The 26,651-nt window shown below is 36.2% G+C and overlaps 2 protein-coding genes across 9 annotated transcripts in view; both read right to left on the bottom strand.

Moving 5' to 3' along the window:
• tead3b (TEA domain family member 3 b) overlaps window positions 1-7,969 on the bottom strand; it is a 34,944-nt gene extending 26,975 nt beyond the window's left edge. For 5 of the 8 annotated variants that reach the window (XM_032549056.1, XM_032549058.1, XM_032549057.1 and 2 more), the window contains exons 1-2: window positions 7,800-7,968; window positions 7,335-7,460 (exon numbers count right to left, since the gene is read on the bottom strand). The gene's annotated coding sequence lies outside the window, so the exon portion shown is untranslated. Of the gene's footprint in view, window positions 1-7,334; window positions 7,461-7,799 lie in introns of all 8 variants that reach the window. The other 3 variants (XM_032549053.1, XM_032549055.1, XM_032549054.1) reach the window with 1 other exon arrangement.
• Window positions 7,970-10,990: 3,021 nt separating this feature from the next.
• On the bottom strand, window positions 10,991-23,323 carry LOC116710364 (tubby-related protein 1). Its single transcript, XM_032549386.1, has 13 exons — window positions 23,299-23,323; window positions 19,319-19,474; window positions 19,115-19,225; window positions 18,563-18,691; window positions 16,038-16,157; window positions 15,587-15,721; window positions 15,432-15,514; window positions 15,132-15,296; window positions 14,301-14,413; window positions 14,109-14,217; window positions 13,901-13,999; window positions 12,800-12,971; window positions 10,991-12,010 (listed from the first exon to the last, which is right to left on the bottom strand). The coding sequence occupies exons 1-13, from the start codon at window positions 23,321-23,323 to the stop codon at window positions 11,877-11,879; spliced, it is 1,551 nt and encodes a 516-aa protein (XP_032405277.1). The 3' UTR covers window positions 10,991-11,876.
• Between the last annotated feature and the right edge of the window lie 3,328 nt (window positions 23,324-26,651).

The raw sequence follows: 26,651 nt of genomic DNA, 5'->3' as shown, positions 1-26,651 counted from the left end.
GGCTGCCGGGTCACATGGAGGAAAGCTGTCAATGCGGCCTAAATAAGGTAAGGGATCCCATTGCACATGAAGTAAAAGAGCCTTAAAACCTTAAAAATCATAAGCAATGTGTTCACGTAGCAGGGATTAAAATTGAAGAGATTCCAAATTTGTCAATTTTTTGACTACTACTCTACTTCCTCATCTTCCTCATAACACAAACATCACCTTGGTGTTCTCAGACTGAATAGATCTTGAAATTGAATTGAAATTGAAAAACTACTACTGAGAATTACTCCACTGTGCCTGAATACACTATAACAAAATTTGACGAATAACAGGACAGGACATAGAAATACATGCTAACATCTCACCATAAGAACCAGGAGAGCCGACAGAGCCAAACAAGCATCATTACTCACTTGGGTATATACTGCATGCAATAGGCTACTTTTAAGCTAAGGAGATTCAGTGTTTGCTTCACAACCATAAGAGACTTTCAATATTAATGATGCATTAAAACATGTGCTCATGGAAACTGCAATAAATGCCAGAAAGAATTACAACAAACAAATCTGTCCAATTTTTATGGTGGTTATGTGCAGTCATGGTTTTCTCCAGTGCAATGCTTCTTTTTTGCTGTCATCTTATCTCTGTAAAGCTTTAATAGTGGCTCAGTTTAATCAATCCAAGTAAAACTGTCAAAATATCCATCTGACATCAGTCTGTTGTCAGACAGTCAGACAAATACGAAAACTAGAGATGCACTCATCAGCAGTTTAATAAATATTTAAGTTTTTCTTTTGTATCTGATCCGCCAGTTCCAATACTTATATTTACATATTACATTATGCTCGATGATATTTCAGGTGAATTTGTAAAAGCAGTGAGACATTCACAACAAAAGTTTCATAACTGCTACAAAAATAAAAATTTTAGTGGTTACAGCTGCATCTCAAAAATTCCAATGAGCACAAGTACTTATATGATATAAAAAATATCAGGTACGATATATTCCTATTTGCTTCTTCTTTCCACAATTTCTAATCAATTATTCGTACTTTATGAGACCAGTAGCATTTTTAGTAATGCCATATGTGTCTAATGTGAGCTTTTGTTGCCATGATACTCTGTCCTACTGACTGAATATTGCATTAGAATGAAAAATGCAACTTTAGATCTTATAAAATATGCTGTATTATCCAACAAGTACTCCACTCCAGACAGGTCTTTGTGATATGAATATTGCACACACTAACAGTGTGATGATGATATATTTGCAACATATTGTGCAGCTCCACACATTATAGCTATAACCTGGAAGGGGAAAGAACGTGATTTCTTCATAAACCAGCCTGAGTCAAAGCAATAATCAACAGTTGTCCAAGAGCCACTCACAAAGAGCTTCAAAAAACCTGAAAATGGCATGCACAGTTTTTTTCCCCCCACAAGAAACAATAAGAAAAGTTATGAACTGCAATCCCTCTAAGCACACTGACTGTATAACAATCCACTGCTGAAAAACGGAATTACAGCTTGTTTAAAGTTTGTTGCAGAGCATTTGGACAAGCCATTGAAATACAAGATGAAACACTTGTACGTCACTGCACACACAATGTTTGGAAAAAGATTGGTCCTGCACATCCCCCAAAAACGCCATGCCAAAAGTGAAATTTTCATGTGGAAACATCATGGTGTGATCTGTCATAAAGCATATCTTAATGCCAGACTAAAGAATATTTGAATAGTAAATTTACTGAACTTAAGTTTCAGTAAATTTAAGTTTACTGAACTTAAGAATCTAAAAATGAAACAAGTTTGATTACTGACCTGATGAACTGAAATGAGCTTGTACGCATCTTTACAGGAATTATGAAGATGCTAACTGTAGAAACCCTTTACAGATTGGTAAAAATTTGCTTTGGTTAATGATTCCATGTTTGTCAAAACTGTTTTATACAGTGAACCCTCGCTATATCGCGGTTCACCTTTCACGGTCTCGCTGCGTCACGGATTTGCATCGTGCATTGTGTTCTGCATTCTGATTGACTAAACAGTCTCTCAGCTTCTTCTCTACCTGTGTGTCAACAACGTTGCGGTTTAAAATGTACGTAAAACAGCTTGCCAAATTTAAGTTTGCAAATTCTCTTGCAATTTCAAGAATCTTTTTGCCCAGAAGAAAAAAGAGCGACAACAACCACCGATAACAATGTTCTTCTCTCGAAAAAACACACCTGCACCGCGGGCTTCAGAAGAAAAAACGCGACGGAGTCAGGATGCAGCGGCTCAGTCAGTAGAGCAGTGAAATACACGCTGAGTCACTATTTGTCCTACTGTACTTTTTTTTTTTCTTTTTCATAATCATTTTTCATTTTCTCCCGTTCTAATCCAATGACTCGGGTCGCGGTGGGGCGGTGCTGATCTCCGCAATTTGAAGCCTTCAGTTCGTATTGATGATTAAAAATATTGTACAGTAGTTATTTGTAAAAAAAAAAAAAAAACAACGTTTATACAGTACTTTTATTTGTTTAACAAATGCTTGGGCCTGTAAAAAGGTTTTGTTCTTTGGTTTCAATGTATTATGGAGTATCTCATAGTATAATAATTGTAAAAAAATGAAGGTTACTACTTCACGGATTTCACCTATCATGGGTTCTTTTTGGAACGTAACCCCTGCGAAAAACAAGGGTTCACTGTACTTGCATTATATTGTATAAAGAGGTTTATGTTCTTATTTAAGAGAAATGTAAAAAATCTAGAACTTTTTCAACCCCCTACAAAAACTATGAGAAACCAGCTTCTGATTCACAGCCTTGTATACCTCCACTATCATGACTCCAAGTCGCGATGCAGATTGCAAGCAGATTTCCTTCAAATCTGCCTCTTTCAGTGCTGATCCTTCAAAGTTGTCCTCCTTTCATGTCTCTCCTGTCAGATTGTATATTCCTCCTTCTAGCTGCAAACTGCTGCACAGCACGATTTGTTCCTGTCTTTAGAAATTCAGCTTTTGTTTAGTTGCTGTAGGGCTTGTGACAGTTCTTGGCAAAAAAACCAGACCGCTGCTGGCGGCCAAAAGCCCCCCTGCTTAGCTGGGACCTAAATACACCTCTGACAAACTTTCGAGTTTACACACAGCAACAAATCCCTGCCTGAAAACTTCTCCACATGAGAACCGCACTTTGAGTCAAGGTTGAGGGGGTCTCACAGATGTAGTCAGCGCTTTCCGTCACAGCGAGACCCCGCAACTCGCAGCCGCGTCACACAAACACACATTTGAAGGGGAGAAACAACAGGTCTTGGCAGCAGAAGGAGCAGCTGCTCTCTAAGGTCAGATTACAGATAAAGAAAACATTTTAGGTTGCAGGCCAGGAAAGCTCCACTGACAAGAGCTTTATTCCGTCCGACACAGAGACTGCAGAATTAAGGATTTTCTGCAAAACACACACATTTGACTGTAACACAATTGTTCATTTAGGACATGTGCTCAGCCAGACTCACAAAATCACAAGCACCCTCTCAAAAAACAGGGAGTCATCACCCTTTCCTTTGCCTCCTGTGTCTGCGTATGGCCCTAATAAATTCTCTCCAGCTCCTCCAATAACTTCCTCCTACTTCCTATCTGGCACGGCACTCAGGAAACAATCAGAGCTGAGAGTAAGAAGAGTGCTGGATAGCCAGCAGCTCACACGGCAAGAGGCAGAGGGAAAATCTGAGACATGCACAACAACACACGCACATACACAAAACATATGCACCACTTGTCAAGTGAAACATTTGCAGTCTGATACCAGCTGCAAGCCCAAAGAAAACAATGACCCTCACAGTAATGTGTTGCATGCAAAAATGATCATCCACAGATTCGGTGCAAAAATGTGTTTAAATGTTGAGGTTGAAAAAAAAAAAAACATGAATTAAAATGAGCTAAAATGAGTCCTTTTTCAATTTTTTTCTTCAGAAAATATCACATAGTGTGAAAAACAGACACATTTGAATGTGGTAAGAACAAAGGGTAGGTAAACACAAGTCACGTCAGAGCAAAAACATAAGTTTCACTCCCTGATTGTTCTATTTTAATAGCTGATGCTCCTGGATATGTGGTCTACAGTCCAATATCACACTTTTAAACAGTTCGGCTCGATTCTAACTGCAAAGGGAAAGACTGAGACAAAGTAAGCCACAGGGCCTTTTTCCCCCCACCAACAGCCTGAATCAGCATTCTAATCGGAAATTTTCCAAGGAACGTAGCGGAGAAGCCATTCTAGCCCGAATTGGTCATTTTGTGGTAAAGGGAGCGGTCACAGGCCATAATCTGTGAAACCTTTAAGACATGAGGCAGAATGCACCCAGCCAATAATTCATCTCACTGTATAATTCAAGGCATTAAGAGCAGCCACGGTTTTGATCAGTGTAATATGCACGACAATTTCGCAAGAAAAAACTGCAACCAAACACAAAAAGCAGAGCCAAATTCTGCGACTTTTGGCACCGTTTCACTATTGATGCATGTATGATTGCTCAGAATATGAGTGAAATGAATGAGCATTGTGCTGTAGAAGGAGATCATCACCCCCAACCTAAAACACTCAGCACAGAGGGATTAAAGTAGTTTCACATGAGTGCCCTTGGGTCACTGGAGCTCCACAAAGACACACCAGCCACACACACTTATAAAATGCAAGACAGACATAAAATAGGAGTAAGCCTCCTATTATCTGTAACAGAGATTGGGATTGCCCTAGATATTCCCTTCTGTGCTCGTCTTCTTTTGACCACATTTTTAATATTTTTTTTTTTAGGTAACATCAGTTCTACCAGTTGGTCTGGAGAGAAAAGAACAACTAAAACATTTAACAAGTTGTGGACAGCTGACACAAAGAGAACACTGTTCTAGGCCACTCCCCGGCTCCTCCCCTGAGTGGTCCGAACAAGAGGCCAGAAGGCTTATCTGTGAAAACCTGATGGTTTGGAGAGTATGTAAACATGTGCAGTGCATGAATGTGAATACAGTGCTAATATATTGTGTTTGAGGGGAATTTGAGAGAGAAGAAGCTGGTTTATGTTACAAGATTTGGTCTAATTAGCTTTGAATCTTTTCACTTTCTTCTTTTGTTGAGTGAGTGCAACAAACAGCTCATGTCATGTTGTCCTCTTCATAAGAACTCCTCTGCAACTATTATATTCTAAATTGCCACTAAAGACGCTCCACCAAGAGCTGCAGGCTTTTCTCCTGAACCCTCACCATACAGACATAAGTGAGGCTGTATTTGTTCACTTCTGGCCCGACAGAGGGGTAAGTGTCCGCCATTTGGACAAGCACTTCTGGGGATGGTGCTAAAAGGCAGTCACTGCCTGCACAAATGGGCACGAGCTCATTAGCTGGTCTTCTGTGGGTTTAGCACAAACGAGTGAAGCAGCTACTGTCGGTCAACAGAGCTGCATCCAGAGCAAATGCAATGCAGTGCATGAAGATGTGCCCCAGCGTGGGAATAACCCAAAGACCATGGATTATTTGCAAAATAATTTATTCACTGTTTGTAATCATGTGTGTAATCCAAATTTTATTTTTTTGTTGTTGCCTAATGAGGAGAACACATGGTCATTAACTGGCTCCGGCAAACAACCTGGAGGAACACAGCTGGGGCATTAAAAACAGACACCAACCCAAAATAATCTAATTGACCCCTACACCCACTAAGTTGTTAAACTTTCTCCTCTGCATTTCGCTCTCTCACAAAACAACAGAGCAGATACAAAAAATGTGCAAAAGCGGAGAAACATAAACTACAAAGAAGAAAAGACCACATTGTACCACAGAGGCCTGGCATAGTCACAGTGCCTAAAAACAAACAGAGGGACTCTGTCACTGTGGCAAAAACTACTTAATACTTTCCAGATTTTATTATTAAGCGACTTGATGAGTCTCATTTACAGATATGCCGTTGTTTTGTTCTGAGGAAGACTTTCATTTTAGCTCATTTCATTCATGGTAATCAAATGTAACTCTTGAGTGTGCTTTAAAATGCTACGTTTTTAATTTTACCTATAATTTATCTTCAGGTAGTCATGAAAAAATTCATGGCATGAGATATCTGTGTCAAACAAGACTTGTACAAAAATATTTTGCCCCGTAAAAGAACAAATGAGGTTCATAATCCACACAATCTTGTTGAAATGATTTAAACATGTAAAACAATAATAATTGATAGAATTTAATAATATGTCAGACCAAGAACTAAAAAGATTGATCTTTTCAGTGTGACCAACTGGACGGACTGCATTTTGCTACCAAGTTAAACCTGTTGATTGTCGGTGATTCAACTGAGCAGCTCTTATGACTGTACAAATTAGGAATGTTGTTTTGTTTCTATTCCACTCAAAACATAAAACTCCGTCAAAATGTGAAGCTAGACTGAATCGAGAGCACATTCACAGAGAGGACAAGTGTAGCCCGAGGTTGTATCTAATTATACAATTAGCCTGTTGCATATCCATGCATCTCACATCCTCACCTATGAATTATGTACTTAGTAGGACTTTGCAGAGTGTCGTGGCATGCTTTGGCTGTTGAGATGAGAAAACTCAGAAAGACAGGAGGAACTGAGCATCTTATTGGATAACTTGTTAAAGAAGATTTGAAGTTTGAGAGAGACACATCAAATTGTAAATGACATAATAAGATTATCTTAAGTTTGCAAAATCATTCATAGTAAAGTTTTTAAAAAAAGCTAAGATCATAAAAATAAATAAATAAATTCATACACTGGGCAGTTATTCAGTTTAATTCTTTCACAAACTTGTAGTCATGCTGAAAATTAAAAACATAATTTGATTAAAATAATAGTTTTCTTTCTTAAAGCCTTTATTTTATTAAACAGAAGCATAGATCCCACATGGTAAAATCTAATTAATCATATATTTTGAATATATAATTGTAAAACTGGTCATGTAAATTTCTAATGTTACTTATTGTGTTCTAAATGTAACACTTAATGCCAAAAAAAAAAAACTAACTGGTCCAAACTTGGTTAAAATTATTATTTACCAGAGCTTTGATTAACATTATTTTACGCACAGACTTGAAAGCAAACAATGTGTTTTTGTTCCCATTCTTTTTTTATATAGCCAATAGCAGCGCTGGATAAACTGAAGGGAAAGTTACTGAAGCTGCCGATAAAAATCTCCCCTGAAATACTTTTTTTTTTTAGAATAAATTTGTTTGACAATCTTAAAGTCATCTGGAGCAAAACTCATTTGTAACTCTTTTTTATTATTATTACTATTTATTTATTTACTTCAAGTTCTGCGTTGAAATGTCGCCTTGACTGAACTGCGCTGACCGATGAGGACCTTCTTACCTTCAGGATGCAGAGCTCCAAGCCAGTCCGAAGTTATTCCTCCAAATCGTGTCGGTGTCTCCTTGGACCACTTGATATAACTGCTGGAATCCTCAAGGCTGGAAGTGTTGGATCCAGCTGGGAACTCTGCGCGACAGAAAACATAAAACATGTTGGCTCGGTTCTTCTGCGTAAAAAAAAGAAACTTTTTTCTTTTTTTTTTTGTAATATAATGTGTGCCAATAAGCGGACATCTGGTGTAAATCTGAATGTACAGAGGCTGTCAAGATGCCCCTGCTCTCTGGGAAAGTCAAACACAATCGTGTATCAATCTCCACATATTTTTCTTCCCTCCCAACGCAGGCAGCTCCGCGGAAAAATGTGAAAAATGACAATGATCTGAAAACTTCACCGAGGCAAGCGGCATGAAAAATCTCCCCGCTAAAGGCTGAGAACAGAAAGAGGGAACTTTTGTGGAGAACTTACCTTTTTATTTTAATTCTGGCAGTCTCCCTATTCTTCCCAGTGAGGCCAGGTGCGCTTTTTAGTAACTTTGTTACAATTTGGCGCCTTGTTGTTTTCCGTAATATTTGTCAGAGGTTTGACAGTATAAGTGGAATGTTAAGTATGACTTTGGTATGAAATCAACGCACTACACTGGAAAACGAAGGGGGAGGGGAAAGAAAGACTTTTCAAGGAGGAGCCATCGGTGCGCGTCAATCAACAGGCTCATGAGGCCGAGACTCGGTTCCAGGCCGCGCCTACAAATCACTGAACACTGGGGCTTCCGGTCCCGAAACCTGTCTGACAGAGCACACACAGTTCTGTTCCAGTCAATAAAAATATAGGGAACTTCCTCAAGAGAACATGAATTAATCTTAAAGTTATCTTTATCCCAGAGGAACAATAAAATTAAACAGAATTGAGAAAGAGTCCTTCCTGTAAGGAATTAAAATGCAACAGATGTCTGGCGCATAAATGCAAAATTCAAAGCACTGATTTTAAAGTATGTGGGTAAACTAATCAATGACTAGGTTTCACATTTAAAGTGGCAGCTTATAAATAAAGCTGAAATTGTTTCAACCAGTCAACTAAGGCATATCCCAGGTTCTGACTGTTAACTTTTAAGATAAACAAAAGTCTTACAACTCAACTTGTAAACATTTTAAATCAACAACGTAGCTAAGGTCTCAAATTTCACTGGTTGACCAAAATAAGCATTATCTAGTTTACAACTACCAATAAAGATGTACACACTTGGGAAAAGAATTTGCTCCCTTTCAGATTTTATTTTTTCTTTTTATCTAATTTTGTGTCAAATACTACAGATTTAAAGAGGATCATACATCCAAAAAATCCCTGAGCAAATACAGAAAGCAGTTTTCAACTGATTAACTGCACTATCAATATAAGAAAGCTAAAACAATCTGGCACGTGAAAAAGTATTATGTCATATGTCTTTATACCATTAGTATCATTAAAGTGTTTTTGTAGCAAACATGACATGGGCATTCCTGTTCCATTTGGTTAGCAGTGGTTTGACTTAAGCTTGATTAGCTCCCTGGTATGTGCTAAAAAGCTTAGACTTAGTCTCAATATGTCTTTTTTTTTTATCATTCTTCACATCTTTTATTCTTACCTCCTTAAGGATTAGTTTTTACCCTAACTCACTTTCTATATTTTTCTCTTTTTGTCCCTCTTCTTTTAATTCCAAAATAAACCTGAAGCAATTTATAATAAAATGTATATTAAGTGGAGCATTGGAGCAAAAGCTATAATGTTCCACTTGGGAAAGTACATCTGTTGGGATTCCCAGACAGACATTCTGATTGTTACACTGCTGAACAGCACTGGCTAAAAAACAAAAAATAAAAATAAAACCTACAAAAAACAATTGAGCAGAATTGGTGACAATTAATTAATACGTCAAGATTGTTAATACCAAATAGTAAACTTATGTAACACAGGCATTGACTAGTGTCTCAAAAAGTCATTAGTGTGGTACTGTAGCTTCCTGGATGAAAGTTTTCTTCTGCTACTCAGACAAAAGTGCCACTTGTTGGCAGAAAGTGTTAATTTTATTGGAATTATTAATTACTGAAGCAAAATGTTAAATTAGTTTGATCACATACTGTATATAAGTGGTACAGCATAGGACAAACCTATGAAAAAATGAAAGCTAATATCAATAAGAGCAAATATTTACACTACTGGCATGTAAAGACTATCATCAGTTCAAGACCACAAAGCATTCTATTTTGTAGTTTGTTGAAAGGAAATACTTTCTTATTTTACTCACAGAGATATACATTTTTCTCTAACAGGTCTTGCAATGATAAATGCAGATTGCACTGAATTGATCAAAGTTGTTTGTGATATCCAACATTTTCTAAATAAATATAAACAACAAAGTCAAAGTGGTTTTTGTATCAAAACGACTAAAACTAAGGTACCATTTGGTGCAGATAGAAAAAAGATATAGAAATAAATCTAATCTTAGATTTTAAGGAAATGACGTAAACCAATCTCAATGTATCTCAATGCATCTGCACATGACAAATGCAATATTCTGAAGCTAACTTAAAAAAGGAAGTTTTTTTCCCCCTATATTAAAGTTCTTTATCATATTTTATCATTTTGTCTAGTACAGATCAAAATAACCTGATTTATGAAATATTTTGGCAGAGCTGGTGTTTCATAGTGCATTTAAGGTTCTTATATAAAAAGAAAGTAATTCAAAATACTTAGCTCCAAAATAAATATTACGGCTGCTTATTTGTTATTAGAAAATGCACTAGTCTGACTTTAGGTAATTGAAACTTACAGTACATTTGACCTTTTTTGTTTTTCTCCATTTTTGTCCATCAAGTCTCATTGGATTTGTAATATCTAACTATTATGCTACAACTTCATTATACAGCTTGTCATAATATTTTTGAGCTTCATTCAGTAAGAGTTCGACATCTGCTTTAAAACTTTTCATTTAAATGTTTTCACATATAGTGCCTCAAGAATAAAGTAGACTAATTCCTACTCATGACTCTGTTAGAAAGTTATGAGCGTTCAACATCTGACAAATGTTTCTCAGTTGAAGATTCCATCCAGCAACAGCTCCTTCTGTTGGTCGTCAATGTGGCTGCAACATCCAACAGTAACGCATGTTTATACATAGAGAATTTATATACACACAATGCGCTCCTTCAGAATGAAACAATTTAAGACACTTATGTTGGGAGTTGTTTTGTTGAAAGCCCCGTATCAAAAACAGACAATAGGGAGGGTAGGAGGCGGGAGGCGGGAGGTGGGAGGTGGACGACAAACTCACCTTACAGCATCTGTTCAAGAGGAGCCGCCTGCTTCAGGCTTCATTTAATTTTGCGAGTTTGGACAACTGCCTGAGCAGGTTCAGGCAGAATACACACCTCTCACTTCTGCTCCAGGCCCTCCGTGCAAACAGGTTTTTCATCCTGAGTGAGGCTTTCGACATGTCAGATGGCAGGAGGAGAAAAGCGTGGGTGTCTCTAAAAATCTTGCAACTGGAATCTGTTTTATTATCTGCCAGATGCCTGCTCTCTGCTCGCAGCAGATGATACAATCATAAAACATGTTTTATAACTGTTCTGGCAGATCCCATAAGGTCTTCTGTAAAGGATTTTACTCAGAGGACAATATCTGTCTGTAATCAAGAAGGTTTAATTCACACACATTATTCCAATAAGCACATAAAACAAAGGCAAGGTGAAGGAAAAATACAAGATTTTTCTGACAAAAATTGTGTAAATAGAAAAAAAATCTACAACAGCTTACATTAGACCAGACTGTGTTAAATATACAAAGAAGATTGAATCATCACACAGGAATAGAAATCTACAAAAATAAACACACTGTTTCAAAGATGCTGCTCTTCTTTTACGAATACTACTTTAACCGTGACACTTTTTGTTTCATAGTCATTACATTTAGGAAAAAATGAGGGATACAGGAAGCCTAAATATCATAATTATTAATGGTATAATCAAAGTAAAATAGAGACAAATGTCACAAATTTTTGATCTACATTATTTGTGAAATATTTGTCTTTGAGAAAACATTGTGTCATTTGGAAAATGAAGTTTTTGGTTTATTTGTTTTCACAGTGACACAAGAAACAAGAAACTCTTCTACTACTGGCCCTAGATAGGAACAGGATACAACACAACATGAGATTAAAAAAAACAAAAGAAACACATAAAGTTGAACATCTTTAAATACTACTCTTATTGCCTTTTTCTTTAAATATTAGTTGTGACATTTTGTGATAAACACTAATTCTGAAAATTCATGTTAAATCAGACTAAGCTACAATGGTTGAACTTGCTTCTGACACCTGCAGGAGGAAATCTGCATAGCAAAGAGGTGGCACCACTGCAACACTGTTGGTTACCACTACTCATCTCTGAAAGCGTAGGGAAGTAAGAGTCACAGATTGGCATGAACTTGCAGCATTCAGGTTACAGTAGTTGTTAACCTACTGTAGGTAGTAGTGCTTGTGCTAGTACTGTAGTGCTTGTGAATATCTTCGGATTATTCACAAGCAATTTTTCCATCAAAGCTGGAGAGTGCGATGGCAAAGGCCTGCACGGCACACATGGGGTAGTTATAATCCAGAGTGAATATATCGTCAGCTATCCTTCCAAACTGCATCACAATGTAGTCCACTGGAAAAAAGCAAAAATATATTAGGAACTCAGAGCTGATTGGAGGAAAGCGGGATACAAATTACATACAGTGCCGCCAAAATGTATTTTCGACCTTAAAGATTTCTTGTTTTTGCCTTTTTTCGTCGACTAAATCATTACTTCCAATACAATCCTTGGTATGCATAGACTACGTTTTAACAGGCGTCTGAGCTGCATTAACCTTCAGAGGTGATTTTCCATCAACAGTTATGCTGAAGTGCACAGAGGTTATGAAGCAGGACAATGACATGAAGTTGACCTCTGAATGGCTGGAAAAAGTAGGTTGTGGAGTGCTCTAGTCAAAGTAACTAACTTAAATCTGATTTAGATGTGGTGGAATTACTAAACAGGAAACTCATGCTAAAAAAGCCTTAAAAATGCACTTGAATTAAAACAATTCTGCAAAGAAAAATGAGTTAAAAAATTCCTGCACACAGACGTAGAAAATTGATTTCCAAACTACTAGAGGGTGTCACAGCCACTGGATAGTTTTTTTTCTTTAATAAATGAAACTGAGTTATTTTTTGTCTGATACTAAAGCAAAATACATCTAATAGGAGGCAAATACCTTCTCACTTGTAAATGTGCTTAGCAACCCATTTTTGAGGGATTGCTAAAGTGAACCATATGCACTCATCTGATCTTTTGTGTCTTCCTTGAACTTGTTTTGACAGTAAACCACTTTGTTTTTCATTGTCCCACACATCCACATCTGGTTCCAAACAAACCAGGCTGTGGGAAAAAGACAGATGGATAAGGAGTACTCACAGTCTTTGTTGTGCACTATCTGGAAGTTCTTGACTGAGGCCTGTGTGACTCGGCCGTTGAAATTCAGCACATGAGAGGCAGTGTCTTCGTTCCACACGGGTGTCTTGTTGTGAAGCTCAATCACATTTTCCATCCTTCTATTCTGGTACCTTACCAACAAGCCGTCACATTCCTGTGGTCAATTGGCAAAACATAAGTCAGTGAGCATCAACAAAGAGCAATAAGATTTTACCCACTTGCCTTGTTTGGTTCTCATAATAAACAGAACCTAAATCAAGCTGTTAAACATCTGGCTCTTCTGCTGGAAACCAGAAAGGGTGTTTTTGTTAATTTGCTAATTTAGTTTTTAATTTGGTGGTTCTGTTTTTGTGTGGTTGTTTTCTTAAAAAAACAAAAAAAAGTGCTGGAAATGCTTTCAAACCAAAGTTTAGAAAAATCTTTTCCTGACTACGGAAGTGTAAAAGTTTGTACAAGCAAACAGATATTGTTGGAAAAAGAAATGAGCCATGATCACAATGTAATGGGGTATAAATTTTCATAGAGTCCCCTTAAAATACAGTATAACTGTAACTAATGCATGAGCAAAAGAAGTGGTGCTGGGAATGTTTTAAATTTCAGTTCAGTTGCATGAGTCAGCCTCTTTTCAATTATGCTATCCCAACATGCATAGCATTCAAAGAACATGGAGTGCATCCAACAGTTTCTTGCTTGTAATGCCTACTTTAAGTTTTGTGTGGTTTTTTCGATGTTTGTCTTGACTTCTACGATCAGTTTTAACTCACATTTAAGTTAAAACTGAAAATGATTGTCCAAACATTTTGGACAATCTTTTACAAGTTTTACTTAATGTTTTTTGTATTTCTATTTTTTCTGTTATTGCTTAGGCCTTGGCATACATTTCAGGTACATTTTTGTTGTTAACAAGTCAAAAACATTTATTAAACTCTCAGACCAAAGTAGGAGTGACCTAACTAATAATATTAGTTATTTAACCTGTGCTTATGCCAGAAAATGAGCTGTAGGTATAAAAGTCATCTAAACTGAAAGAAAATTAAACTGTTATGTCATTTTGTGTAAGGTGAAGTTTCTGATGAAGCTTACATTTCTGGGCCTGAGTGGGACTCTCTCATTGTCCTTGCTCATTCCTGGAACGATGACCGTCATCCGTCTGGGCCCTTTCATTCCTAAGACATTTGTTTCCTGAGGTGAGAAACAACCAGATTCAAAGTATTTACATTTCTTCTCTTCAGTATTCAGATCAGAATACATCCCTGTAAAGTAGCAATCAATAAACTCTAAGGCAACTCACATAGATGATGCCAGCTAGCTCTTGCCGTGCATTAGACATGTCAGGAAGAGCCCTTTCTGGATTTAGAGCGTTATCAAACACTGTGAATTTAGTTCCCATTAAATTGGACCTGGTTAAAAAAAGATATTTTGACTTCTACAAATAGACGTTAAAAACATCATCGTTCAGTTTGTCCGACGTCTTTTGACATACCTTAGCTTTCCGACAAAATTCTCACCACCTCTTGACAAGTCCGTGGCATCAATGGAGATGAGGTAATTTGAAGTTGTGCTTTTCTTTCTTTTCCTTCCAGCCAACAGGAATGTCTAAGGTGATCACAATGAGCCACATTAGATCCTAACAAAGAAGGCTGCCAATGTTAAAAAGCGTTTTATCTTGCTGAATGATTGTTGTTTTTGCAATTTTGTAGTGCATTAGAGAATCTCTGAAATGTTAGATTAAGTGGACAGATTGGCCTACCTGAAAGTGACTTTAAATCACTTTCTAAACAACTTTGACTGGTCAAACACTTCCACTCCTATTTCATTATACATTGTCTATTATTGTATATTTTAATATATAATATTATATATTTCATTAATATATTTTTATTCTGAGTCTGGCATTTTTAGTTGCTTCAGAAATTACTTCTCAAAAAAGAAGACAATTCATGAAAAGGTGTTGATCCTTCTCAGAGTCATTGTTTGTATCAAGAGGTGTTCCACAAGGTTCATCATTTAACCACACTCTTTTTGTTTTCAATATATGATGCTGTGTTCTCTTTAGGACATTGCTATCAAAATTTATTTCCTGACAGTTTTATATTCCTTTAATAATTTAGAATCTGACATTATGGAGCACTTTTACTTTGAAAAGGTTTGATATAGACCAAGTCAAAGAATATGTGTTAGTCAACTATTGGATGATTAACAACCAATTCATCCTCAGTCGTACAGAAATAGTTCTTTGTCCATAAATGAATTATTTCTAATTTACTGACCAATCAACATATTTTCCTCAATGTATTAATGAGTGTTTCCTGACCTTTTTCTCATTGTCTAGATGAAGATAATACAGAGGATAGAGGCTCTTGTCCACTCCTCTCTGGTCCCGCGTCACTCTGCATTTCACCGTCACACCCTGTGGAGCTGGCTCCATCACAAACGTCTCCAAGTCATCAAACTCAATCTCAGGTGAGGGAGCTCTCTCCTGATTATGGGACAAGGGATTATTACATTTTACTGGATTACTAACTCTAAATGTTTGTTGTACTGTTTTACTACTATAACATAATTAAAATAAGCTTTTCTATTTTTGGAAAAACATTTTTAGAATTTAAGCTACCTTCTTCTTCTTTCCTTTGCCCTTTTTCTTCTTTGACTTTTCTTCTTTCTCTGATTCAGATTCATCACTCTCTTCTACCTTTGCTATAAGAGAAGACACATTTACTAGACAGGTTAGCAAACCCAAACAGTGGAAGAAATGTCAAGCTAAATTGCCTTTTTTCTTTGTCTTTTTGTCTTTTTCCTTATCTGATGTTGTCTGAAACATGGATGCCGAACCAGCAGTAGATTTCTTTTTTGATTTGCTTGACTTTGTCTCTTCTTCACTGTCATCACTCTCTGATTTGGCAGCTGTTTGATAAACACAGATCATAGTTGAATTCCATGCATTTATAAAAACAAACGTCTTTGCTAAGATTGTGCTCTTTACTCAAAGGAACAAGTAGTTAGTATAATATACAACTAAAACCAGTTGTTAACATAAAGTTTATTCTGATTTTATGTCAGACAGTGTGTAAAAAAAATCTGGAGGTCTTTCCAGTATGTAAACATTTGGTTTTATCTGTGTGTACAGCTACACAACATATTAAACATCAGGAAAAAATATGTTAAGGTTTTAGAATTAGTACAGTAAGGAAAATCTATAAAATATTAAGTATTTCATTACCTTTCTTTTTGCTTTTAGATGATTTTTCCCCATTTATCATAAACATTGATGCAGGTTCTTTCTTCTTCTCTTTGTCCTTTGATTTTGACTTTTTATCTTTGCCATCAGAATCTTTGTCCTCTGCGAATAGGAAAACAGTAGAGTTAAAAAAACAAACTCTGTACCCATGAAATTGATAGGAAAATAGTCCCTGGAATAAAAACAATAATAATAACACATTGTGAAATAACCAAACATTAAAAGACAGAGGGATAGGAAAATGTTGTTGAGTTTGTGCCAAACCATAGAAAGTCAAATTAGTAACGTATTGAGGGTGGGACAGATGTGGAACAACAACAGTAATTTTGAGCATACAGTCTTGATTTTGCATGCATTTAGTTTGACATCTGCTTTTGCTGCTGCTGCAAGCTGTTTTGTCATATTGAAGAATTTTAGGAATGCGGAAAGAATTAAGGCTCAACAGCTATTTGGACCATATTTAGATGTCAAATGCATTTCTTTGCCTGTTTTCTTTTCATGGGGAAATTGTTTAGAAAGCAGATTTAATGGCATCTTGTTACATGAGGAAGTCGTTTTTCTTATGTGTAGATTCCATTAAACACAAGCGACTGACTGAGTCTCAGAATGCAAGGCTTAGGTGAAGAATTCAAAATTCCCCGCTCAAATTGGTGCCATAAAACCTGTGTCTTCAAAACCTCAATTACACCCACAGTCCTGTTAATACTTGCTCCCAAAACCAGTTCCGCGGTAATGAATCTGTTAGAACATGCCCCAACACTTAGCCCTGCTGACAAATGAATTCTTAAAGATGTGTTTTGTGTGTGTGACGTTGGTAGTAACAAACTTTAGGACACTTCAGGACTGAAAGCCCTTAGATTGATAGTAAAGAAATTAGAGATTTTAGCCTAATAAGAAATGAAATCTTTTCATACAATTCTTTTTTCAAATTCATAGTGTCATATGTCTAGGGCTCGTACTAGAGCAGGCGGATACTAACCGAGCTAAAACTGCATAATGATGAGTGTGATATTTGAATTTTCTCCCGCTTTGTGAATTTTGGAGTCAGCGGAGAAGCTGTATTGCCCCTGATTATATTATAATCACTTGCCCTATAAACAGAATACACAAGACACAAGTATAAAAACAAGTATTGTTTTCTCTTAAGAACATCATGACAGTGCTTCTTTATTAGACAATAGTTTGTTTAAAATGATCCAACATGTTTCGTGCTGAAACTTTAAAGATTTATAGGAGAAAGCTTTAAAGTACAAAATGAAAAAGGGAGTTAGTTAAATAATTTCTAGAAGAAGAACAAATATCTAAAAATAAGTAATGCATTTTTTAAATCTACTGTTTTATTTTATACTTCAAACATTTTCTTTGGGATACTTTAAGAAGCAGAGAAAAGCAACTATGGAAGCTTCGTATATCAATACACATTCACCAGCCTTTTTGCTACATATTCAATTATTTGTTAACACAAATCCCAAATCAGCTTCTCAAATAGCAGGAACTTTGGGCATTTCGGCATCTACGTGTAGTGAAGAAGAATTGTTGAAGCTCAAATTGAGAGTCATAAAGGGAAAGAAACAAGGACTAAGTGGCTTTGAACATGTTATTGGTGTCAGATGGGCTAGTCTGGGTACTTCATAAAACTGCTTGTCTCCTAGGGTTTTTGCATTCCATCTTCTCAAAGTTAGAGAGAATAGCCAAAAATATAGAAAATATCCAGTGAGCAACAGTTGTGTTGACAAAAAGGCCTCAGAATGACAGAAAGGCAACAGCAACTCAAAAACCACTTCATTACAGCAAAGGTATGCAGATTAGCATCTCCAAACACACAAACCTTGAAGCAACCGCAGCAAAAGACCACACTAGTCCTACTTTTGGCTGTCAAGACAGCATTTCCACTCACCATTACACAATAAAATAATCTGATCCACTTACCTACAGTCTGGTCACATAACTGTTGTTTTAAGCATTTTAATGACTTGGACTGCTCTGAGTTGTAAAATTTAGCAATGTTGACTAACGGCTAGAAGATTCTGGGTTTTCTCCAGTTTTCTAAATATCTGATTAGAAGTGGTACTAGGTGTGTGTATGAAATAGGGAGTCTTATAAGAGTGTGTTTGCTTATTATTAGAGAACATTGCACTCATATTCACACCTCAGGTAAGTAACTTGAAAAAATGTCTAAAGCCAACCTCACAATGAAAAAACCATTCTAACCACTGAAGCTCTGGCCCAATATATTATTTTTATAGCTTAGAATAAAAGAATAATAGCATATATTAGATTATTACTGGCATTTAAGAACATATCAAGGCTACAATTTTAAATATCCTATATACATCCTATAAATACTATCATGGCTTTACTTTAACAAATCATGACGTTATGTTTTTGTCATATTACATACTGGTAGTTTTTGTGCTTCTATTAAATTACAATGACCAAATATTGCTAAATAACCGACACATCTAAAATAAATGTGAAAATTTTAATGTCTTTGCGTTTTATTGTACCTTTAGTTTTAGATTTTTTCTCCTTGGTATTACTTGCAGATGGAGAACTCTCCTTTGTTGTTTTTTTCTTTGTTTTCTTTATTGGGGTATCCTCCTCCTCATCATCATCATCCTCTTCAGTGTCTGAGGCTGGAAAAAAAGCAACAAATAATTCTTTAACTCTTAGACCGATACATGTATTTTGAAATTTTATTGACAGTAACATAAACATTAAGTGTGAGGTTTATAAACTTTTCACACTATCTTAAAAATTCTAAGCTTCATAACAAATGGGACCAATGGGACCTTAAAGTCCCATTTTAATGTTTTCAGAAAACAAGAAAGAACATGAATAAAATTTGGAAAAACATTTTTTAAAATATGGATTTTGGACTGTAATAAGTGTTCTGATAGGTAATTAGGCAGGGTGATGTAGCAGTGCAAGACAATCAATATTATCTTAATTTGGCCAAAATATGACTTAGACAGTTATTCTACAAGGCTAATGAAATATCTCCTTCTCTTCTGTTTCCACCATTCTAACTAAATACAGTGTCCAGTGTATTGACTCACATTTCTTCTTTTTTGGAGCACTTTTGGCTTTCTTTTTTGGCTCTTTCTCTTTATCCTTCTCAGGTTCCTCTTTATCTTTTTCTGGTTTCTTTTTCTTTACTTTTTTTCCACCTATAAAGTTTATGAGTTGTCAGATCTGCCTCAAAAACAAATATTTTTTTCGTTTTTCAATCATTTTGTGGAAATAGCTGAAATAATTCTCACTTTGAGTGGTGGAGGCATCATCTTCTGCTGCATCTTCGCTCTTCTTTGTCTTAGTTTTCTTAGGTTTGGCTTCACTTCCGTTGAGCTTGGCTTCAGAGCTACCGTTGGCCTGTTCTTTCTTCTTTTTTGGTTTCTTTGCATTTTCTGCTGATAAATCTTAGTTAGATGTGTGGGTTCGTAGGTAATGTCATTTGAGCTGAGGTGCAGTGACATTTTAGATCATCTATCTAAAAAAATAAATATTTACAAGGGTATCAAAAACTCACCCTTTTAAAAGGCAGATGGTATGGAGAGAGCAAGGGGAGGAGAATAAAAGCAAAATTAAAACAAATTGCTTTATTTATCTGAGTAAAATTCATTGAGTTTAGGTGAATAAGCGCCTCATTCTTGGTTTATTAATATTGGCAAGAAAACTCAATACAACTAACATGATATCCAGCAGTAGATGCTGAAACATCTTCTAAACATATTTTAATTTCATTTATTCAAACATTCTCATTTGTTGCAGAATCTCATAGTTCATCTACAACAATATCAATATTGTGGGGAGGTGCATATTTTCTTTAGAATCTTCCAAATTCTTGTATTTTCCATTTTCATGGTTTCCAACATAAGTTACTGTCACAACACAAGGCTCAAATGATGCTTTGACATGTTTTCTGACATTTTCCTTTGTATGCAATCATTTGTACAAGGGATAATGTTCCCCAGAAATCACAGTGATGAATATATAACCCATTTTTTTCTTTAGCTTTGCACCAAATGACTTGTACAAGATGTCACAGTGTTACAAGGAGTAAGGTCAGTGCGATTGCAGTTGGCGGAAACCCAGGGGGTAATCCTATTAGGTTCAGAACCTGCATCCATGAAGACTATTTGTCTCTGCAGAAAATTCAAACTCAGATTGATTGTGTGCTCCAATGTGACAACCTTATTGTAATGAGTTGTTATTTCCCAGAAGTTGAAAACTCACATGGCAAAATCAAGGCAATCTGTCCATTTTAAATTAAACATACAACTTAAAATCTAATAGTTAAATTTTTGATCAGCTATTATATATGTTACAAGAATGTTCTTGAAACACCTATAAAAGTTCTCAAAGGATTGCATAAATATCAGACAATTGAGATATCTATATTTATTAAGCTCTAATTTGATAATTCTGCAGTACTGGATGACTAAAATAACTTTAGTTGGTCTTTGCTTTGCTTGTTCAATAGTACTCACATATAATGTCAAAATGATGCTTGATTCAAATGACTTTTTCCCATTCAGGATTAAGCCATTTAAATGGTCCAGTACTAGAGTGAGCCATTTCTGTTAGCAGGGATAATTTATAGCAATGTTAACCTTTCTTACCTTTAGCACTATGTATTAATTCACTGGTTTAACTCATATGTTAGCATAAGTAAACAAAATTGTTAGCACAGATATAAGTAGAAGCTGCAACAATTCTGTTTCCGAAATGACTTTGAAGTCTAATCAACATAAAAATCTAAACAAAGGCCAATTTCCTTTGTCTTTTGTGTCACCATCTTTTCCAGTTGCAAATTAAAGTTGGCACTTTGAATGTATATATGCAAAAAATCTAAGACATTCTAGCCTATTTCTTACCTTTTCTGCAGACATGGCTTGCTCTCCAAATTAGGATGCACTGTTGACTCTTTTTCAATTACTAGGAAGTAGTAAAAGAAAGCTTCTCACATAGATAACGAAAGAATGAGAAAGCCCTGAACTCAGTGTGATGTCTCCATCAGCAGAAAGTTGCTAATAGGATTTATGTGTAAAGCCATCTGCTCTGCAAGAAACGCGTCAACAGGAGAAACCAAGGCAGCCTCAGGAGGAGGGACCTGAGTTGTTTGTCATGTAGGTTAACATTTAGTAGAAGAAATTTACTTTTTTTCCCAAAATAAAGCTGCAGCTTCTCTGCAAATCCTAAATCTCAAGAAAATGATAAGTGCTGAAGGACCTGGTCTATTGTTTTGCATAAATTCTTCCTTTTAGAAATCTTCCTCTGACCAAGGTACTAAATATTTGAGAATAATTCTGAAAATGTGTAAAACTTAACTTAAAACTTTTTCTAACTTGGTAGAAATTAAGAGATGAGCAGAGAACTTTTAATACATCATCTCAATTGCGTCAAGAAAATATTAGAGATTCTCTGCCCTGGAGTGACTCCGTGCATGTACGGATGGCAAGAACATAAAGAAGGATTACGAGAGGCTGAAAGTGTGACATCATTCTTTGGTAAGGAGGTCATTGTCCTGCAAATGTCTTCAGTGTGTGCCGCAAGATTAGTTTTCATTATAAATGTGAACTTTTGGAATTTACAATAGACAAATTTTAAAACTCTGCAACTCTTCCAGAAGATTAACCCACTTGTAGACAGCAACTGCCATTCCTCAAAGAACCGGACAGGGTAAGTATGGTCAGTGTGCTTAAGTAGGTCTGCCTGACAGCAGCATCTTATTGGTTAGGCAACACTTGGCTGGAAACTGTGGAAAGAGGGTGTGGTGAGGCGTTCACACTCATTCAGAAAACCACAAGGCTTCACAAGTGATGGAAGGCACAAATAAAATAATATAACCAGTAAACTAAATACTTCCAGAGAAATGCTTGAAGCAAGTTTTTATAAGCCATATTGACAAACTCTAAGCTGGTAATTACCTAAATCTCTTTTCGCAAGGTGAAGCTGGAGGAGCAGAGCTGATGCTAAAAGAGGTCAAACCCAGGTTTTACCTCTTTGTGCAAATATGTCACTACAAGCGAATCCTTTCTCCTCACACAGCTTGGTGGAAAGGTGTCACATGATCCCTCTCACCATCATCAACAACAATGCACATGCACACTCCTCACACACATCAGGAAAGCAGAATTACGTAGCCAATAATTTTTACCATTTTTGGTAGAGTTTAGACGTGAAAAGTTTGATTTTGAACATTCCCATTTAGAAATAGATTAGTAAAGAGGGGAAATCATGATTTTTCTATAGCATCGAGGAAAAGACTCTGGTGTTTCTTGTAACAGCTTAAAACACATTCATTGTTCTTGCTTTTAATTATTTGAAATGTTTTTACACTTCAAGTTGAAAATTGACCATTCTTGTTCATCTTTTTTTTATTAAAGGACTTGTGCAAACTGCAAGGCAGTAATGCAATTAATAATTGAAATACAAATCACAAATTAGAAGCATATAAGTGAACAGATAATAAACCAAAAATAACAGAAAACACTGAACATATTAGATGTTTTTGTACTACAAAATTGCTAAATTATGTTCTACAATAATGTTTAGAAGTTTCATAGCAATGGGATTCATAATTACTTTAAGCGCTTTTATGTAACATAGAAACATATTGAAAAAAAACACAAAACTTATGAGATATTTTCTCACATTTGAATTTCTGTATATATAATTTTCCAAGAATAAAATATACAGAAAGAGGAGACTTTCCACAGTCCTGGATTTCACCAACAATAATGTCTTTCTGACAGTCTTTTGTAAACACATTTCAAAAATAGGTGTAATTCCCTCTTCCAGCCACCAGAGGCTGCTGTACACAAAGACACAAACATTCTGAACACATGTGGAGATGCTGATGTAATTTAGATGTTATGCTTCACAGATGAGCAGACTCAACCTTAACAGTACTGAAAGATGTCAGCTGAAATTTGTTTGTAAAATGACGTAGTGTATCCACATGTTATCCAGGCTCAGAATGACCTGCAGGCAGAGAGCTAACAGAGGAGAGGACAGATCACAGCTGCAGTGACCAACAACACATGGTGGGACATAAAGAAGGAGGAGTAGTTTGTAGCTTTATAAGGCCCGACTCTTTGTGCCTCTGCATTGATGTTCTGGTCACGCAGTCCAGTTTGTTGACTGTGAAAAGGCTCCAGACTAATGGCTTTGCTGGCATTTCTGCAAATGGTTGATAGTAACATGGCAGTTGGCAGAGAGCCTAAGGAAGGCCACTGACCTCCAGGGAGCGACAGTGAAGCCATTGTAATCTTAAAGGGACAGAAACTTTCCCTTCCATTTGATTTGTGAATTATGTTTCAGCATGGGAAAATGGTAAACAATCTTGAAGGAAAGTTAAGGAGCAGTACAGATTTTATTAGTGAGGTTACAATTTAATCAGTTTTATCAAGTACTTAAGTACCGTACATATCTTGGAGAGAGTCGGCAGACAACAGTGTGTCAAATGAATCCTCAGAAATACAAAACTGTAGCGTCAAAAACATTTTTCTTCTTTTTTCACTGGCCTGACCTATCAAATATGACTGTATTATAAGGAACCACAAGTAATACTCTAAAGAAGAAATGTGTTAATTTCTATTTTAGTGTAGAAATATATACTCTTGCTTTATTATTGAGAACATTTACGTTGTATTCAAAACCATACATTGAATATAAAATAAAGTACTCCAGGGTACTGAAAATGAGTAAATATCTACCAAGTAATGAAAATGGGATGCAACAGAAATTCCATGAATATCCTTGGGACCGAAATGTAAGTATGGCTCTACTGGACCTTTGAATTTAACAGACTGAACTAAGCTGGATCAAACTAGAGTGTGTGTTTAATTGTTTAAAACTTGTTGTATGTAGTCTTGGAGAAAATAGTGCCTTCACTATTCCCTCGAAAAATAACATCACAAGATGTTATTTTCTTTTAATGTATTCCAGTCAGAAAATGAACACAAATCCCTCTGGAGTATAAATTCCTTCTTGGAAAGTTTTAGATGCCCAAGTATCCCTGACTTCAAATGCAACATTATTGCCACAGCAGTTAGCAAATCCCACTCATTTTGACGCCAGAAGGCACTCAACTTAGGTGAGTCATCATTCCCAGATTAGAGCACTAATCTTTGAGGCAAATTCAAATGCACAAAATGTCCTGAAGTGACTGGCTATGAACATGCTTCATGTGCAGCAAATGATCTGAGATGCAGTGTAAAAGTTAATCTGATTGGTCAAGTTCAAGAATTTGCTAAATATAAAAAGAATGAAGTCTCTCATATTTAGTTTACAGTGCCTAGCAAAAGTCTATATATCTACCCTTTTAAACTTTTTCTAACACACTTCAATAGATTTTACTGGGATCTTACTGAGAGAACAACATTATTAACTGTGGTTCTAAATATACAGAAAATGGAAATTGATACAGGACTTAAAATTCTTTATGCAAATAAAATCTGAAAAGTTTGACATGCATCTGTATTCAGTTCCCCTCAGTCAACACTTTGTAGATCCACCTCTCACTCTATTTACAGCTGCAAGTCTTATGGGGAATCTCACTACAGAGATTTTGGCCAATCCTCACTGCAAAATAGTTCAAGCTCAGACTGGATGTACCATCTGTTTTCAAGTCCTTCAGATTCTTTAACCAGGTCATTCTAGCAGAGAAATATGCTTGATATAAACTATAGTCCTCATGCAGGCCGGCGTCATGCATGTTTTAGATGTGCCCTTGTTCTAACACATCTGAATTAATTTGCCATGTCATCAAGTTCTGCTAGTGGACTGTTTATTTCAGTCAGACTGGATGAAGATATTTTTTGAACATCAACATTCAAGTCTTGTCACGGTTTTAGGTCTGTATTTTGACAAGACCAGTATGGCATGTAAAAGCATTCACCTTCTATATCAGGGGTCTCAAACTCCAGTCCTCGAGGGCCGCAGTCCTGCAACTTTTAGATGTGCCTCTGCTGCACCATACCTGAATAGAATAATTAGGTCATTAGCAAGGCTGGGAGAACTGATCTACACAAGGAGGAGGTAATTAAGCCATTTCATTCCAGCGTTTTGTACTTGTGGCACATCTAAAAACTGTAGGTCTGCGGCCCTCGAGGACTGGAGTTTGAGATCCCTGTTCTATATGGACCACAAATCTGAAACAAACGTCCATAAAATTGAACTGAGTTCCTTTAAATCTAGACTAAAAACTCACCTGTCTAGAGTTGCTTTTGAACCATAATAAATGAAACACTAACAAACATTTTGATGTGTAATAATGGCATTTGGCAAAATGTAATGTTTCAATTGTCGATGACTTTGCATTTTTGTGTTTTTATGTTTTATGCATCCCCCTGACTTATGAACAGAGTTTACTAAGAACTTTCTTAAATAGTAGCTGCATTTACATTACAAATATTGTACAACTGTCAATATTCTGCTAATGTAAAAAAAAAAAAAACATAATTTCACAATTGCAGTGTTTGCATTAAATAAGAAATGCAAATGAAATCGCATGTAAATAAGTTTGTTTATACAACACAAAAAAAACACATCACGCCATGCTAAGTACTTTCTGCTGTCTTCTTCTTCCTGGTTTGCAGTGGCAACATCTAGTTGTTGATCTTGTGACTAGTGTGATCCGAAATAACCATTTCCCTTGACGTTTTGTGAGATAAACTACTTTTGATGTGATAAAAAAAAACACCTTCTCCTGGATCCCAAACTTTTTATAGAAAAATACGTTTTTTTGAAGCTGATGTGTTTCCATAAAGCAAATTTATTCTTTTAATTTTGAAATGTAAAATTGCCCAGATATATGATTAATGGAAACAGCCTGTGACTCTTCCGTAAACTCCAGATGCTGCAGTATAGGAAAGAGTAGGAACATTTCAAAAGACAGAGGCTAATTTCAAGGCATCCAATTGTTAAGCCAAACCTTTTTCAAGTCATGTTTGATCTATGCAGCTTCTTTATAACAACTGAAGATAACATAATTACTTGATTGTGCTATAAAAATGGCACCATATGCCTGGAAGATACATAGTACCGCCCCTTTAAAACTTTGTTCAGATTTTACATCAAAACTGACAACAGTAGAAAAACAATAACGGATCATCAGTTATAAGTCTGAGAATAAATTTATTCCAGTGCTATGCTTTCACTAGGAGAGCTACACCAAAGTCTAGATGAGAGTTTCTCAAGCCATTACAGTACAGGAAGAAAAGACAGCAGCCAGAACCTTGTGTGAACTATAACACAAGCAGTGCTGAGCCCCAGGAGAGTTTGACATACATCTGGAAAGTTGGAGGCAACATTCAGGAAATAGTGCTGCTGCGCGCATTTCATTTTCTGTGTGTGCTCTGTTTGATAAGGATCAGAATATGTGGAGCAATTCAAATGACCATGATTCTAGATAACAGGAAGGCTTGGAGCTAATCTGGCATGAGCAAAAAATACCCCGAAGGCAGAGAGGAAAAGAGTGCCACTGCGTGGAGAGTCCAAGAAAGAGGGTGAGGGGAGGAGAGACTGCAAACGCCAGACCTTCTGAAACTCGTCTCCTTTGACTTTTCTCTGTTTTTTCTTTTCCTGAGA

The sequence above is a fragment of the Xiphophorus hellerii genome, chromosome 20 (genome assembly GCF_003331165.1).
Source record: "Xiphophorus hellerii strain 12219 chromosome 20, Xiphophorus_hellerii-4.1, whole genome shotgun sequence".
Lineage (NCBI taxonomy): Eukaryota > Metazoa > Chordata > Actinopteri > Cyprinodontiformes > Poeciliidae > Xiphophorus > Xiphophorus hellerii.
Note: the sequence above shows the minus strand (reverse complement) of the source record. Positions and strands in the feature narration are given on the sequence as shown.

Coding starts and splice junctions, on each gene's coding strand:
- LOC116710364 (XM_032549386.1), bottom strand. CDS start 23,323: ATGGCTTCACTGTCGCTCCCTGGAG. Junction 19,226..19,318: donor TGATGCCTCCACCACTCAAA/GTGAGAATTATT, acceptor TAAACTTTATAG/GTGGAAAAAAAGTAAAGAAA. Junction 14,414..15,131: donor ATCTAGACAATGAGAAAAAG/GTCAGGAAACAC, acceptor TGATCACCTTAG/ACATTCCTGTTGGCTGGAAG.